Source organism: Camelus ferus, chromosome 13, assembly GCF_009834535.1.
Source record: "Camelus ferus isolate YT-003-E chromosome 13, BCGSAC_Cfer_1.0, whole genome shotgun sequence".
NCBI classification, from domain to species: Eukaryota; Metazoa; Chordata; class Mammalia; order Artiodactyla; family Camelidae; genus Camelus; species Camelus ferus.
The window spans coordinates 4,256,285-4,270,068 of record NC_045708.1 but is presented as its reverse complement, the minus strand read 5'-3'; the positions used below and the strand labels follow the sequence as shown (position 1 = coordinate 4,270,068).

At 39.5% G+C, this 13,784-nt stretch overlaps 1 protein-coding gene across 4 annotated transcripts in view; it reads right to left on the bottom strand.

Moving 5' to 3' along the window:
• The window catches only part of CAMTA1 (calmodulin binding transcription activator 1), an 828,030-nt gene that overhangs the window by 794,534 nt on the left and 19,712 nt on the right, over positions 1–13,784 (bottom strand). For 2 of the 4 annotated variants that reach the window (XM_032495096.1, XM_032495103.1), the window contains exons 2-3: positions 6,263–6,332; positions 1,240–1,358 (exon numbers count right to left, since the gene is read on the bottom strand). In XM_032495096.1, coding sequence (XP_032350987.1) covers positions 1,240–1,358; positions 6,263–6,332 — 189 coding nt within the window. Of the gene's footprint in view, positions 1–1,239; positions 1,359–6,262; positions 6,333–10,669; positions 11,106–13,784 lie in introns of those variants that run through there. The other 2 variants (XM_032495095.1, XM_032495097.1) reach the window with 2 other exon arrangements.

Genomic DNA, 13,784 nt, shown 5'->3' with positions numbered 1-13,784 from the left:
GTTTTCAGGTCTAAAACATCTGAAACAGTTAACAGATGACTGTTTAAAACAACAGGCCTCTAAACTACCTAATGTTTGTCAAAGCAAAAGTATTCCGTTTGAAGCGGAAATGTAATCTATGCAAATAATCAAAACATACATACCTTATAAAAATTTAAATCAGTAGAGACAAGGCAACAAAACTATGAGCTTTTAGTGAGTATTTAAATCTGTAAACTAGGTAAGTAAAGGGACTTTCATCCATATAACCTCTTATAACTCAGAAGCATTCTAAGAATTTGAGCAAAACAATTTTTTAAAAAAAGGATAAATAGGCAGCACTATTTTCTTCTTGTGTCTTAACAAAACTGAGTGCCCAAGACAGGGTTAGGTGTTAAAAATTCAACCTAACTTGGAAGTAAATGTTGAAGCAGCAACATCAATTGATTTACACCGACTTTGCAATACCAATAACCCCAGCCGTTTGAATTAAGGGACTGTAGTTCCCAGCTTGATGGGCACAGACCCAAGTCTCACCACCACACTGAATGGGTATCACCCTAAATTGAAATATTCAGATTTCAAAATAAAAGTAAGATGAAGCAATCCACCCCTAATACTAAGACTCTCAGATTAAGATTTACCAAAAAAGGAAACATCACCCAAGAAGACACACTTGGATTCACTGGACTTCATCAATCTTCTTTCTCACCATATGACAAATAAGCAACCTACTACACAGACTTCACTCCTAACACAACTTCCTATCGTTAAGGTAAAGCGATTAATTCTCCACGCAAACTTCCTTCATCAGCGAGGACAAGAGCTACTCTGCTGGTAAGAAGCCTGCCCTTCCCAGTTCTACAGGAACTTCATTGTCAGGACCCCGCACGTTCTGTGCAACATTGAGGCTGTATCTTTATTAATTCATGACAATGTTAAGAACTAAGGTTTAATTGAGATGCAGCGTTAACCACCAAATGCAAGACACCAAAATGTAAGAAAAGACAAAGACAGAAACTCATGCTACCTTGTAAGTCAGCGTGCACATTTTATATTTTTCAATGCAAGCCAAGCAGATGAGAGAGAGTTCAAAAAACACAATGGTTTCTGTCAAATCCAGATTGAGCATTCTTCCCATTTACCATTTCCTAGTTCAATATTTTGAATTTAAAGCTAATATAAAGTACCACACTGCAAAATGACCTAACAAGTTTGCCCTTAAAAAAATTATACCCCTAAAAATAGAAATTTATCTACCTCATTAGTGTTCCAACGGTGCCTCTCTTTGGGTAAACTTGAACATTTCGGCAGACATTCAAGCAGCTTTTTCGGTAAAAAGATTTTTACATGACTACTATTGCTGTTCCCATGATCATCTATAAAGAAGAAAACAGTAAATTCAGAGAAAATAATAGAGAAAATCTCCTTTTAAGTATACTGGCAAGGTCAGAAACAGAAGCTCAGTTTAGTCACTGTGAAACCAAGAGCATCACTCCTCTTGGTTAACAATACTCATTTACACACTTATCAGATAGATGGCAGCAGGAATCTGGCCAAGAGGATTTAAAATAAGATTGAGCTTTTTGCTCCATGGCAAGCAAGTGAACAGGGACTATCCCAGCAGCTGCCCATAACCAGAACACTGCTTTTAAAGGTCCTTTCACCAGGTTTCCAGGAAGTACATCAAAAATACAAAATGACTTGACCTCACAAAACCCAGAAATCTTCTGTTAACCAGTTGAAAAGGTTTTAATTTTAGGGAAGAATTATAATAAAATATGACCACTTACTTTATTAATAAACTATTACTACTTCATCCCCTAGAATACAAATGAGACTTACCCTTCCAAAAGAAAATTACAAATCTTTTAAATATAAGGAATTTAAACCTGCAGTTAGCTACCTAGGCAAGACAGAGGCGGCTTTCTAGCCTAAATCTAAAAGCATATCATTTTAATTAACTTGACTTACATATACATACCTATATGATTAATGTTATTTCATCAAAACGTAACTTCTCTGAATTAGTGAGAGAAAAGGTCACTACTCTCGGACTGGAATGTTATGTCTGACTGCCTGATAATCAGTCTCCCTGATACTTTCTAAGAGAGAGCATCTCCTTTATGTAATATTTCATTCACTTATTTACTTACATATCATTTCTTGTTTCATTCCTATAACAAAATCCCTTTGCCTGGCTCAAAATTTCTTGCCAGTTTTGACACATTCAGGTCAAAGTTTCAAATTACCCACTCCAATTTTTTTTTAATGCCAAATGGAAGCCGCAATATCTAACAGGTGTAATGCATAACTGGGTACTAAGGAGCAACACAGTAAAATACTGAAGACTGAATTTGCTCCAGAAAGTCACAGCTGAAATAATTTATTCTGATATGAGTAAGGTATAACGAAACACTGACTCCAAGTCAAGAGTCCCGGGTTCTGGCCCAGTTCTGCTACTTTCTAATTGTGTGACCTTGGGTAAGTTACTTAATATTTTCAGTTTTCCCATATCAAGGAGGAGTAGATAATCTCTACCTCTCCTCCAGGCATAGATCCCTAGAGAATTTATTGTCACATTCAGTAATTTTGAATGTCTTAGAATTAAACAACCTTATATAGGCATACAGGTATTAGTTAAGAATGCTGAAAGTGAAATACAGCAGCGTATTTTTCCAGTCATCTACTGTAACTCTGTTTAGCAGAGTCTATTTTCTGAATATGTGAAAAACATAAAATAATAAAAAATATTTTCTACAGTCATAATAAAATCCTCCCCAAACATTTTTCATCTGATTAACACATTTCTTCTCAGGGAAAAAAATCTTAACAGGAAAATATTGGGCATAGAAATGAAGTCTAAAAAAATTTACTACATCATATGGAAATATTTTATAGGGAGGAACTTAAGAGAGTTTCAGCGTACTAAATCTTTTTTGGTCCATGAACTACACAACCAATTGAATTATAACACCTATCTTCTCTTTCTATAAGCAGTATAAAAACTTGAAAAGCTTAAGAACTGATTGCTTTTAAGAATTCAAATTTTTAATAGCAAAATAAAATTAAACTTTTTAAAAAATCTTGCTATGAAACCAAAAAAGAAAGTATTTAACAGAAAGAAAGTTCACAGGAAGTTCTGTATTAATGACACACTATAAAACCTCTGTAATTTTATGTGCTTATGCATGCTCCCTGCACTTCATCCTCCCGAGGGAGGTACCATGGGCCATAAAATTCTAAAGCACAGAAGACCAAATCACATGAGCCTTTACCTCCCTTCTCTCTTCCCCTAAAGTGATTTTACTCTGCTTTTTAAAAAATCTCCCGTGATGTGTATAATTCTGAAAGTAGAGGTGAAATTCTAAAATCTATACTCAATTCTGATATTTATCAATTACAGGGTACCTTTTATGAAAACAGTACTAAGCTAGATGCTGAATCAATTGGCTTACTTTGAATTGTATATGACTAGTCATATCTCTGAAAAAACTAAGTATAATTTTTGACAACGAACAGAATATTAAACCCCAACTCCTATTTCTATGTTTGTGATCACAACCTGACATGAATTATCTGTCCTTTTAGCCTCCTTGAAGAACCCAGCTGTCCTGGGGCATACAAAACACACGCACGCGCGCGCGCTTGTGTGTAGAGAGGGAGAGAGAAAGAGAACTCTTCTCGACAGCACAACTAACTGCTACAGGAAAGGCGTCTGTCTTCCACTCTGATACCAAATCAGGCAGTGGTGAATCGGCCCAAAGGCTTTTAAAGAGGAAAAGGAGAATGACTGTGTAAGCACAGTCTCAATCAAGTTTCTAAATTTAGCACTTTATGGGGATGTGCAGCCATGGGTTCAAAAGGAAGAGAAGTATGACAGGCCAATGGGTTCCCCTTAATCAGTTTTTAAACTGTGCTATTTCCAGAATTTTCGGTTCATCCTGAATATAAATTGGGTCTTTTTAAGAAACATAACAATAGGTAAATTTTCCCACTGTGCATTATGAAGATGGCAATTTTAATACTGGGAAAAGAATACCAGGAACTCAAATAGCCAAAATGTTAAAACGTACATGTTCATATTTCAGTTTCTCTAGTTACAGTGTGATAAAGAGTAACTCAGCTTTTACACTAGAAAAGAACTGCTCACATGGATATACTGTATAAAACTGTGTTTTTAATTAAACACTGCTTTCTAATGTTTTTGGAGTAACTATAAATGAGATAATAATTAGACAAAATAGGTACCAGTTTTTAAATCCTTGTCTCTGTACAAGGATTCTAACAGTATCTTGAGTTAATATTCAAAGTAAGGTATACACTGATTTCAATTACATCTCAGTATTTAATCCAAATAGTTAAACTCTGACACTGCAAAATGGAAGTGCCAACCAAACACAGTAAAACATTTCATTATCATTATCTAGCAAAATATGCATGTATGATATATGACTTTACAAAATAATTTTATAACTTACTTCACAATAAAAATAACTAGAGATGCTCTTGAAATTGACAGATTATTTGTTTGGCGGACAGCTATAATTCTAGAGAATGAGCCATCCTTTCCAGTCAACCTTCAAATATTTTCCAAATAATAATTTCAGAGACATACTATAACTTAACTAAAACTTTCCAAAAGTACAAAAATGCTCATTCACTTAGTTAACTAGGCAAAAAACAGAATTCTTATTTTCATGTTTTATTTATAAATTTGAGATTTCACATTACCAAATCCTCTATTTATATCCAAAGAAGTGTATACAACCTTTTCCTTGGAACACACTGTTGACTTTGGCAAGGTAAATCATAACTATATTAACTCTACCCTAGAAAATGATGCATTCATTTTATTTCAATTCATAATTAATAAAAATTAAATGATTTTGGTTTTGTGAGTAATTACAAACACTGTTATTCAATCAAGTTGATTATCATTAAACTCTCAACCTCTAGAACAAACTGTTCAAAATAAGTTGGTCTAACAGTGTATCAAGTTGCTAAATCTTACTGGGAATATATTTGATCAACAACTTGGAGTGGTAAAATTAAAAGGAAGTTCTACAATTTTCTGTTTAGCTCTAATTATTATGTGCTTAGATTTAATTAGTAGGATAGGAACTGATTCAGGAAAACATAAGCGCATATTGTTATATTCAAGTCGGCAGAGTGCTCACAGCAGCAAATACTGTCATTACTAACCTAAGACCCCAAATCGCTATTCATCCAAAATAAATTATTAATTAAGCATCAACTATGTGCCAAGCATTGGTATGATTTCTTCTCATTCTTTCCCACAGAAAGTCTCCAAAATGAATTAAACTCAGTTGTAATTATCCAAACGATGTTTAAAGGCTAAAAAATTTTTTTAATTTAATACAAAAATATAACTAGTTTTGCTATTTCACAACCCCTTTCCTCCTCTTAGAGTGTGATCATCAAATCTTACCCTTTCTGTTTTTAGGTGACCCAGATTTACCCTCTCCCTGTCAATCGTATTACTAAATCTCTCACCCGAGTTTAAATGAACTCATACTCAGATTCAATAAACTTCTATTTATCGGCACTTACATTTTCAGTCTAGAAACATGTAGGCGGGGCAGATAAAGGGGGGAGGCCCAGAAGCCTTGCAATCAATCAGTTGCTTCGATTTGGGTTTGGGGGCATTCGCTCTTGCTTCATTCCGTTCAATTTCAATTTGAGCTACATGTAATCAAGTAAATTTATTTTCTACTACTTATGAAGGAGCAGACATTTGTGGGACTCTAGATCAAGCATCCAGAAAGGATTCTACATTGCACTCTCTCATTAAATTCTCACAATAACCCATCTGGGCATAATTGCCCCCAATTTACAGATGAAGGACCTGAGGTTAAGATTAATTTGCCCAAGATTTACAGCTAGTAAGTGGCTCAGATGGGATTCAAACATGACCTCTGGTTTTTCCCACAATGCCACAGGCCCTTACTCTCAGTCACCTGGAATTTGACACTAGAAATACAGAATTATTGTTTTAGTATACTTAACATTTGCAGAGTGCTTTGAATTTTCCATGTGATTAAACTCTTTGCCTTTTTAATCCTCACAGAAACTTTACAAAGGGAGCATTATTTTGCTACCCCAGAAGGATTAAGTAACTCATCTAAGATCACACAGCAAGTTAAGGCAGAACTCAGGTCTTCTCGGTGCTGACCACAGGCTATTTCCTGCACTGAATGATGGAATTACTCTCGCTGCCAAGCCCACCCCTTCCTGTAAGTCAAAAGCTTTCGAATCCTACCTTCTATAGGTGGCACGGTGTTGAGAACACAGTAGGTGCTAGTTCCGCAGAATACACTTTGGGAAACGCTCTAAGGAAACAGAAAATAAAATGTAAAACTAATCTTTGAAAAAGATAAATACTGGCTCTTCTGTGATATTCCTGCCAAAGGTGCAAAACCTGAATCTAATCATGAGGACACATCAGACAAATTCAACCTGAGTAACATGCCACAGAGTGACTGGCCTGTAATCTTCAAGAGCATCAGGTCATGAAAGTCAGAAAGGACCAAGAACTGCTGTGGGTTAAAGGGAGGTGAGGAGACAACCAAGTGCCACCCAGGGTCCCCGCCAGGCCTTTCTCTACAAGGTCACCACTGGGTCAACCGGCACCACCGGAGTAGCTCTGAGGATTCGATGGCAGAAATGTCTGGGTGTTCATTTCCTGATTCTTGTACCATGGTGATGGAAGAGAATGTTCTCGTTTGTAGGAAACACATAATCAAGTACCTGAGAGTGATGAAACATACCGGCAACTTGCTCTCGTACAGTTCAAGGAAAAAAAAGTACTGTGCTCTACACCTGCAATTCTTCTGTAGGCTTAAAAGCGTTTCAAAATTTAAAACATACGTGTGTGAAAAAAGATATATGTTGGTGAACCTATATTACCTGTATAATTTTTTTAATGGGGAGCCTATGTGCTTTACCCACAGTAAACTGTTCCTAAAAAGAACCAATGACATTTCATTTTGCAGCTCAGTCAACATTCAACGACATTATTAACCAACTTCCAACAGTAAGCCCAAAACCCAACTCATTCAAAAGAACCTACAGAGTGCCAACTAACAGTATGGCGGGTGGGGTAAGTCAGGAAGAAGTTAGAAGACCAGGTCTCTGCTCTCAGGCTGCTTCATGTAGATAAAATTAAAATTTTCTTATAAAAACCTACACAATGGCAACTTTTTAAAAAGGACAGAAAATTTCTTTGAGTCTTGCCAGACAATTATTTTTGGTCCTAAGAATATCCTTTTTTGTTCAGTTGCAGTATTAAATAAAACTTTAGATTACTCCTCCAGCATTATAAACCATTTATTTATATACCTAGAAAACCAAAGATAGCTTACAAGTTCAATAATCACGCTCAACATTTTATATTTAAAATATAAAAAGCTCAGTTCTCTCCCTTCCTAACTGTCCTTGGGAAAGTAACTTAGCCTCTCTGTATTATCTCATCAAAAAAGGTGGAGATGATACCTCTCTCTCCTAGCTCAGGGTTGCTAGGAAGACTGGATGGGTTGATGCACACAAAGGTACTCAGATTCAAAAGTACCACTCAGATATAGAATGCTACTGTTACTTTGGTTAATAAGGATAATCTTCAACAATGTTCACATTTTCTGAGAACAAACTGATGACTGCCTGGGTTTTTTGGTGCCACAAAAAGTGCTGAAATCTGACTAAACCTGCTTCTACGAATTTTTTACTTTCCTCTCCCTTATATCCCTGATAACTGCTCCAGCACAGAATAAGTCTTTATCCACAGGGTGACTCCTAGCTACCAGGATAACCATCAGTTCCCTAATTATTTACTTCCTATGTCTAGAAAATTCTTGTACCAGGACTTTTAACTGTCCTTCTACTTGACTCAGTCAATAGTGGTAACTACTGATTGGCAATCTGGGCCCCAAAATTTTCCCTGTGAACTATGGACTAACCTCAGAATTCATGTTCCTTTGTAAAATTCAACATTACTTTCTTCCCCTTACCTCGACTGTGGAATTCTAGCGGCTGATGTGAAGTCAGCAGTGCCCAACTTCAGGTAACGTCTGCCAGAGTCACCAGCAACAGCCTTCTCACCACAGTAACACAAAACATCTCATCTCAACGTGGTTTCCAAATTGAAACTAGAAATTTTACGACGTTAAAAAGAATGTTTTATGTTCAAGACTGAACGTTTTCTGGCTTCCTATTACCAAAAAAAAAAAAAAAAAAGATAGATTCACCTCCTATCAAGACATCTTAATAATGGTCTCATCAAAAGTTTTAAAAATCACTAATGTACAGTGGAGCACATTAATGAATGACTTCATAAAAAAGGACTTTTTACACCTGACCTCAGAGTTTGATGACAGGAAAATCAGTGGTAAAATATACCAAATAACAAATCGAAAGAATTAAACTCTAAAAACAATACATGTGACAGAAATATCTTGAACAACTAACCATGACTTGTCAATAGCACAAGTATAATAAACAAAGTCTGAATAGTTCATTTAAAGGGGCAAGAAACTCACATAAATTGAGAGTGAAATCAAATGTCACTCACAAACACCAGGTTCTCAAAGCACTTATGATAAAACTCCAGAAAACTCACGTAAGCAATGGCTATCTTGTATTAACTACCCAGGAGCCAGACTCTGTGCTGGGGTCTTTCCCAGGATCCCTTGATATCCACTGCTACAAGCCAGACATGGCTCTCGAGTGGAGGGAGAAGCAATGGTCTGAGGGTCCGAGAAGCTCGAGTCCTGGACCCAGTCCATCCCCCTGCTGCCAAGTCTCCTGGCGACAGGACAAGGTGCGGAGCGGGAAAAGCACACGCTCTAACGTCAGATCGGGGTTCAAGTCCTCACGCTAACCTCCCTGGCTGCCCCTCAGGTCTGGCTTACACTTCTCAGTCTCTCCGGAGCCTCTGCTGACGGAGGTGGGCAGCCCCTGGTACGTCTGAATGCCTGTATCTTGCCTTCTCTTCATCGTAACTCCTCCCATTTGTTCTAGGTATATTAAAGGGGCACCTCACGTGTGCCAGACACTGTCCCAGGAGCTGGGACTCAGCCATGAACAAGTCAAAGGTCCTACACTCATGGGGCACCTGCCAGTGGGGAGGCAGGGGGTGAGTGGGATAAATGCTGTGAAGGGCCTAAGACAGAGGGGTGCTCTAAGAGGAAAAATCAGGGAAGGAGAGCTCTGTTTTTGAAAGTCTACCCCTGTGTGGAGCATAGGGACGACTTGATTAGAGCATCAGGAAACCTGGATTCTCTCATTAACTAGGTGAAGTGGCTCTCAGCATGTCTGCACTTGAGCCATCCAGGGAGATTTTCCAAAGTCTAATGCACAGGCTGCAATCCTGACCATTTCAGCAAATGTATGGGGATGAAACAGGCATCAGTATTTTTTAAAGGTTCCTAGGTGATCCCAAGATGTATCCAAGGATGGGAACCACTGAAATAAACAGTCGTGTGACTGGCAACTCTGACCTTCCCAGTGTTCTCTAGAGGAGAATGGAAGGCCGACCTTGAGCAGTGCACCTCCAACTTTAATGTGCACGTGGGTCATCTGAGGATCTGGTGGGTCTGAATTGTGCCCGAGCCTGTGCCTCTAAGAAGCTCAGGGCCAGGTAATGTCTGTGCCATGACTCATGGCCACACATCAGGTATCAGGAATTAGATGATCTAAAAGATCAGGAATTCAATTTTAAAAAGATCCTTCCAGTCCCAACATTCCTGATTGCACAATTCCATGAATTCCTAACAGACTGAGAAAATACTTCTGTCTGTTAACACAAACTGTCATACAGAACTATGCCAGGATAGCCAAGCAAGGAAAGCAAAGGAAACTACAGGGACGGTTACTCAATTAAGCACGGTGTTCAGTGCTGGCTATAAATGCCCAAGAGAGGACGCAGAAGCTCTTCAAAATATATTCCCTGCTTTCAAACAGCACATCTAATTGGAGACAATACTAAAAAAAAAAAAAAAAGTAATGAAGAAATACTACATGATTTATTGGGCTGAAGTGAGGAGAGGACAGCAGTGTGGAGGCTCAGTAGCTGTGCCCCGAGCACGGCCTCTCTGCAGGTCCACACGGACCGAGTTTTACTCATTTTGTCTCCCTTCAGAACTTAGGTCAGTGTTACACATAGCCACATTCATTTTAACACACATACACGCACATATACACAGTTTTTGGATGATGGAATAAATGAAACAAAACGCTAAATAAGGAGAAATGACTACCAGCTTTTGAACAGAGAAGCTGCATGATGAAAACTGTATTTCCAGTTCTCTGACATAAGGACTGACAATGTTTCAGTCTCCACAGAGTCCCTTTAAAGCTAACTGAGGACCCACACAGCTTATTAAAACAAAGACTGAGAGAGGCCACGCTGAATGTAATAAACCAGTTAGTTGCACCAATTAGAAGTGATATATTAAAAAGACTGTTGTCGCATAGTTTTACATTGATTCTTGAAATTCACTGATCATTACATATAACGTGACATATAAATAATCAAAACTAAGGCAGAGTCCGAAATTCTCAGCACCTCTACTAAACTCACCAGTTTTGCCTAGCATTCTAGGCATCGTGCCTAGTTAGGGAGGCTAACTCTTAGAATAAACTGTATCATGGCTCAAATACCATAAATATTTACTTCTTGCTCGTGTAAAGTCCAAAATAGTAGATCAGGAGACGGCTCTTCTCCAAGCAGCGGCTCTGGCACCACATCTCCTTCCATCTCATGGCAGGAGCCTCCCTAGGTCTCTGGGCTTGCCGGCATTAGCCAGCAGAGGGAAAGGGCACAGATAACCATGCCCGGAGGGCTCTAAGGGCCAGCCCTAGAAGTGGCACACTTCTCTGATCTCGCTCCATTGGCTAGAAAATGGCCACAAAGCCACACCTAATTGCAAAGGAGGTTGGGAAATGCAATCTGGCTACCTGCCCAGGAAGAGGAGATAGGTTTTGTGATCAGCTAGCAGTCTCTGCCACAATGCCATTTGTAGCTGTTTTGTTTTCTTTTGTTTTAAATTACAGAAAAGTCATTCCTTTCATAAATGTCTTCCGTTAACCTACAGCCTCCACCTTTAATCCCTGAGGCCATTCAGCATCTAAACCCAACCTAGCAGTTTTTCTTCTCCAATAAGTATTTTTCTAACACACTCAAAATAAGACTATATCAAGGGCATCCTTGAAGGGATGTCTGGCTTTTCACCACTGAATCTCCAGTACCCAATACTTAATGTGTGACACATAACAGGAGTGCAAGTATTTGCTGAAGTCATGGACAAACGACATTCCCAGAGGTTCATGGAAAGGAGAAAGAGTGGTCCCATCTCTTGCTCTGGTGATGGTGGGATTTACATAAGACCATTCACCTTTTTAAAAACCTCTCCCCCTCCTAAGGCCACCTGAGTTGCCACCCATCTTCTGGTCCCTGAACAATCAAACAGTAAGACAAAAGCCACTTTCGACCCACTAAGAACAACTAAGGGGGTGAAAATTCCACAGGGTCCATGGACACCAGCAGAGCCAGCGCCGCCACCTGCGGCAAGAGCACAGGCCTGTGCGACAAAGAGGAGCAGAGTCGGTCCTAGAGCAGGCCCGGGGGCCTCCAGGAAAGCAGGCTAATGACTTCTGAGACTAGAGAGCCAACATGTACCCCAAACACAAATCACCAAAGGTTACTGGGGGAAAAAATTATGTGGTATGGTACAAAAATATTTTGTGCTCACGTATCACCTCTTTTCAAGAAGTTTAAAATATACCATTTTAAGTGCTAACGTAATAACCCTCACAACACTCCTATGGGATAGAGACAAAATTAAAGTATGTGCTCAAGTTAAAAGGAAAAATGTCTGATAGGTGGCTGACTTCCTACCGCTGGGCAGGTGCCACAAGAAAGTGAAGCAGGAACCTCTGAGGTAATTGGGGCGCAAACCATTTGAGGCTCTCAAATTGAGTTCAACACCTAGAATTGAGTTCAAAAGCAAACAAGTTGCTAAAACAGACCACAAAACAGTTGAAGGTCTAAGAAGCTTACACAGGAACTAATACTACAGTATATGATTTATGACCTGAGAAATCACATTAATTGATTCACTATTACCAGAGATTCATGTAAAGCATATCTAAAGTGATTTCAGAAAGAAAAAATTCTTTCTAGATATGAATCACAGTATCATTAGAATTTTCATAAATTCAATTTGGCTAGGAAGCCAGTATATGCAATATTCTGACAATAATCAAAGAGCACTTATTAAATGTCCTCATTTGTATAAATAGATTCTAGTAGAATATATTCAGAAAAACTATATAAAATTTAAAATTACAGTGTTTTAGTGGCACTTACTAGTACTCATTACTAGCACTAAGGATGACAACTTTTTTAACAGAGCGCTGTAAGGTGTCAGCCTAACAAGCAAGGCATTTTATTTGGTATTATGTACACAGAACAAGCTTTTTCATATATAAAATCTTATTTTGGCTCCAGCGGGCAGCAGAGCAGACATTACGTCTGCTCTAGGAAAGGAGACACCAAGGCTCAGGCACAGACGCTTGCCAAGGGCCACAGGCGAGGAGGGAGCAGAGCGAGGCCCAGAGCAGGTCTTCCTACGTGACTCCTGGGCTATTTCCCAGGAACACAGGTTCTCTCCCTAATAATGTAATAATGTTTCTCCAGGAAGAAACAATACAGAAGTTTGTGCGGAAAAAGTCCACAAGCTGCCCTGAGAGAGCAGCCAGAGCACGCGCAGACACTGAGCAGCGCCGAAGCGCACGCGGGGATCCGGGCTGGGAGCTCAGCATCCCGCGGGGAAGGCCGGCAACGTGACGCCGCACACAAGCCTGGATGCTGGCCTGGTGGGAAGACTTCCTGTGCTTCTCAAACATTCTTTGGCCCATGAACCACGGACAACCCATCACCTATCTACTTGCCACTGCCCCAAAACTAAAACCTCATCAAAACCAAAGGAGAGGAAGACACTGTCTCTTCACAGCAGAACAACGAGGCGCCCACCAAGACAACGGCGGCCGCGCTTCCCTGAATGGAACAGGCGGTGGGGGCACTCACCAAATCTGGACACAGCCAGGACCAGGAAGGAAGCCAAGACGTGTTCTGGGGCCAAAAGGGATTTGTCCACGCACAAAAGCTCACATGTGTCACTGTGGGGAGGGCTCTCGGACCCACAGTCCTGGCCTGATTACTACTGAACTACTCCCAGCTCTAACGAGTTTAGTTATCAGGTTGCCAAGCCCAGAGATCAGAAGCAACAAATCAGAAGGGGAAAGGATGGCTAGAGACTGGCAGATAAGGAGAAGCAAGAGTGACAAGGGACAGCAAGGACAGATTTTTAAAAAACAGTAAAACTGGATACAAGGAAGTGAAAGGCGCAGCAGTTTGGGGTCATTTTTCATAAAAGCAAAGTCTACTCCAAACGTCCTAAAATACCACAGCATTAAAGAAAGCCCAGGTCCACAGCTCAGGTACAACATAATGAACCCAAGTTACCAAGTAAATGTACGCTACAGCCCATGTGTTCTACTGAATCTGGGGGAAAGTAGTACAGTTGACACCTTTTGTTTGCAATCACTTTACACTCCATAAAATGCTTCCACTTGAATCTCCTCATCTGACCCTCAGCAACAACCTAAGGCAAACAGGAGAGATACAACCATCGGCCAAGAATCTGCTGATAAATAATTCAACTTTAGCAAGGCAGAAGGGTTTATCAACTGCAGTTATACTACAGGCTGTTAATCTATCCAGCAGG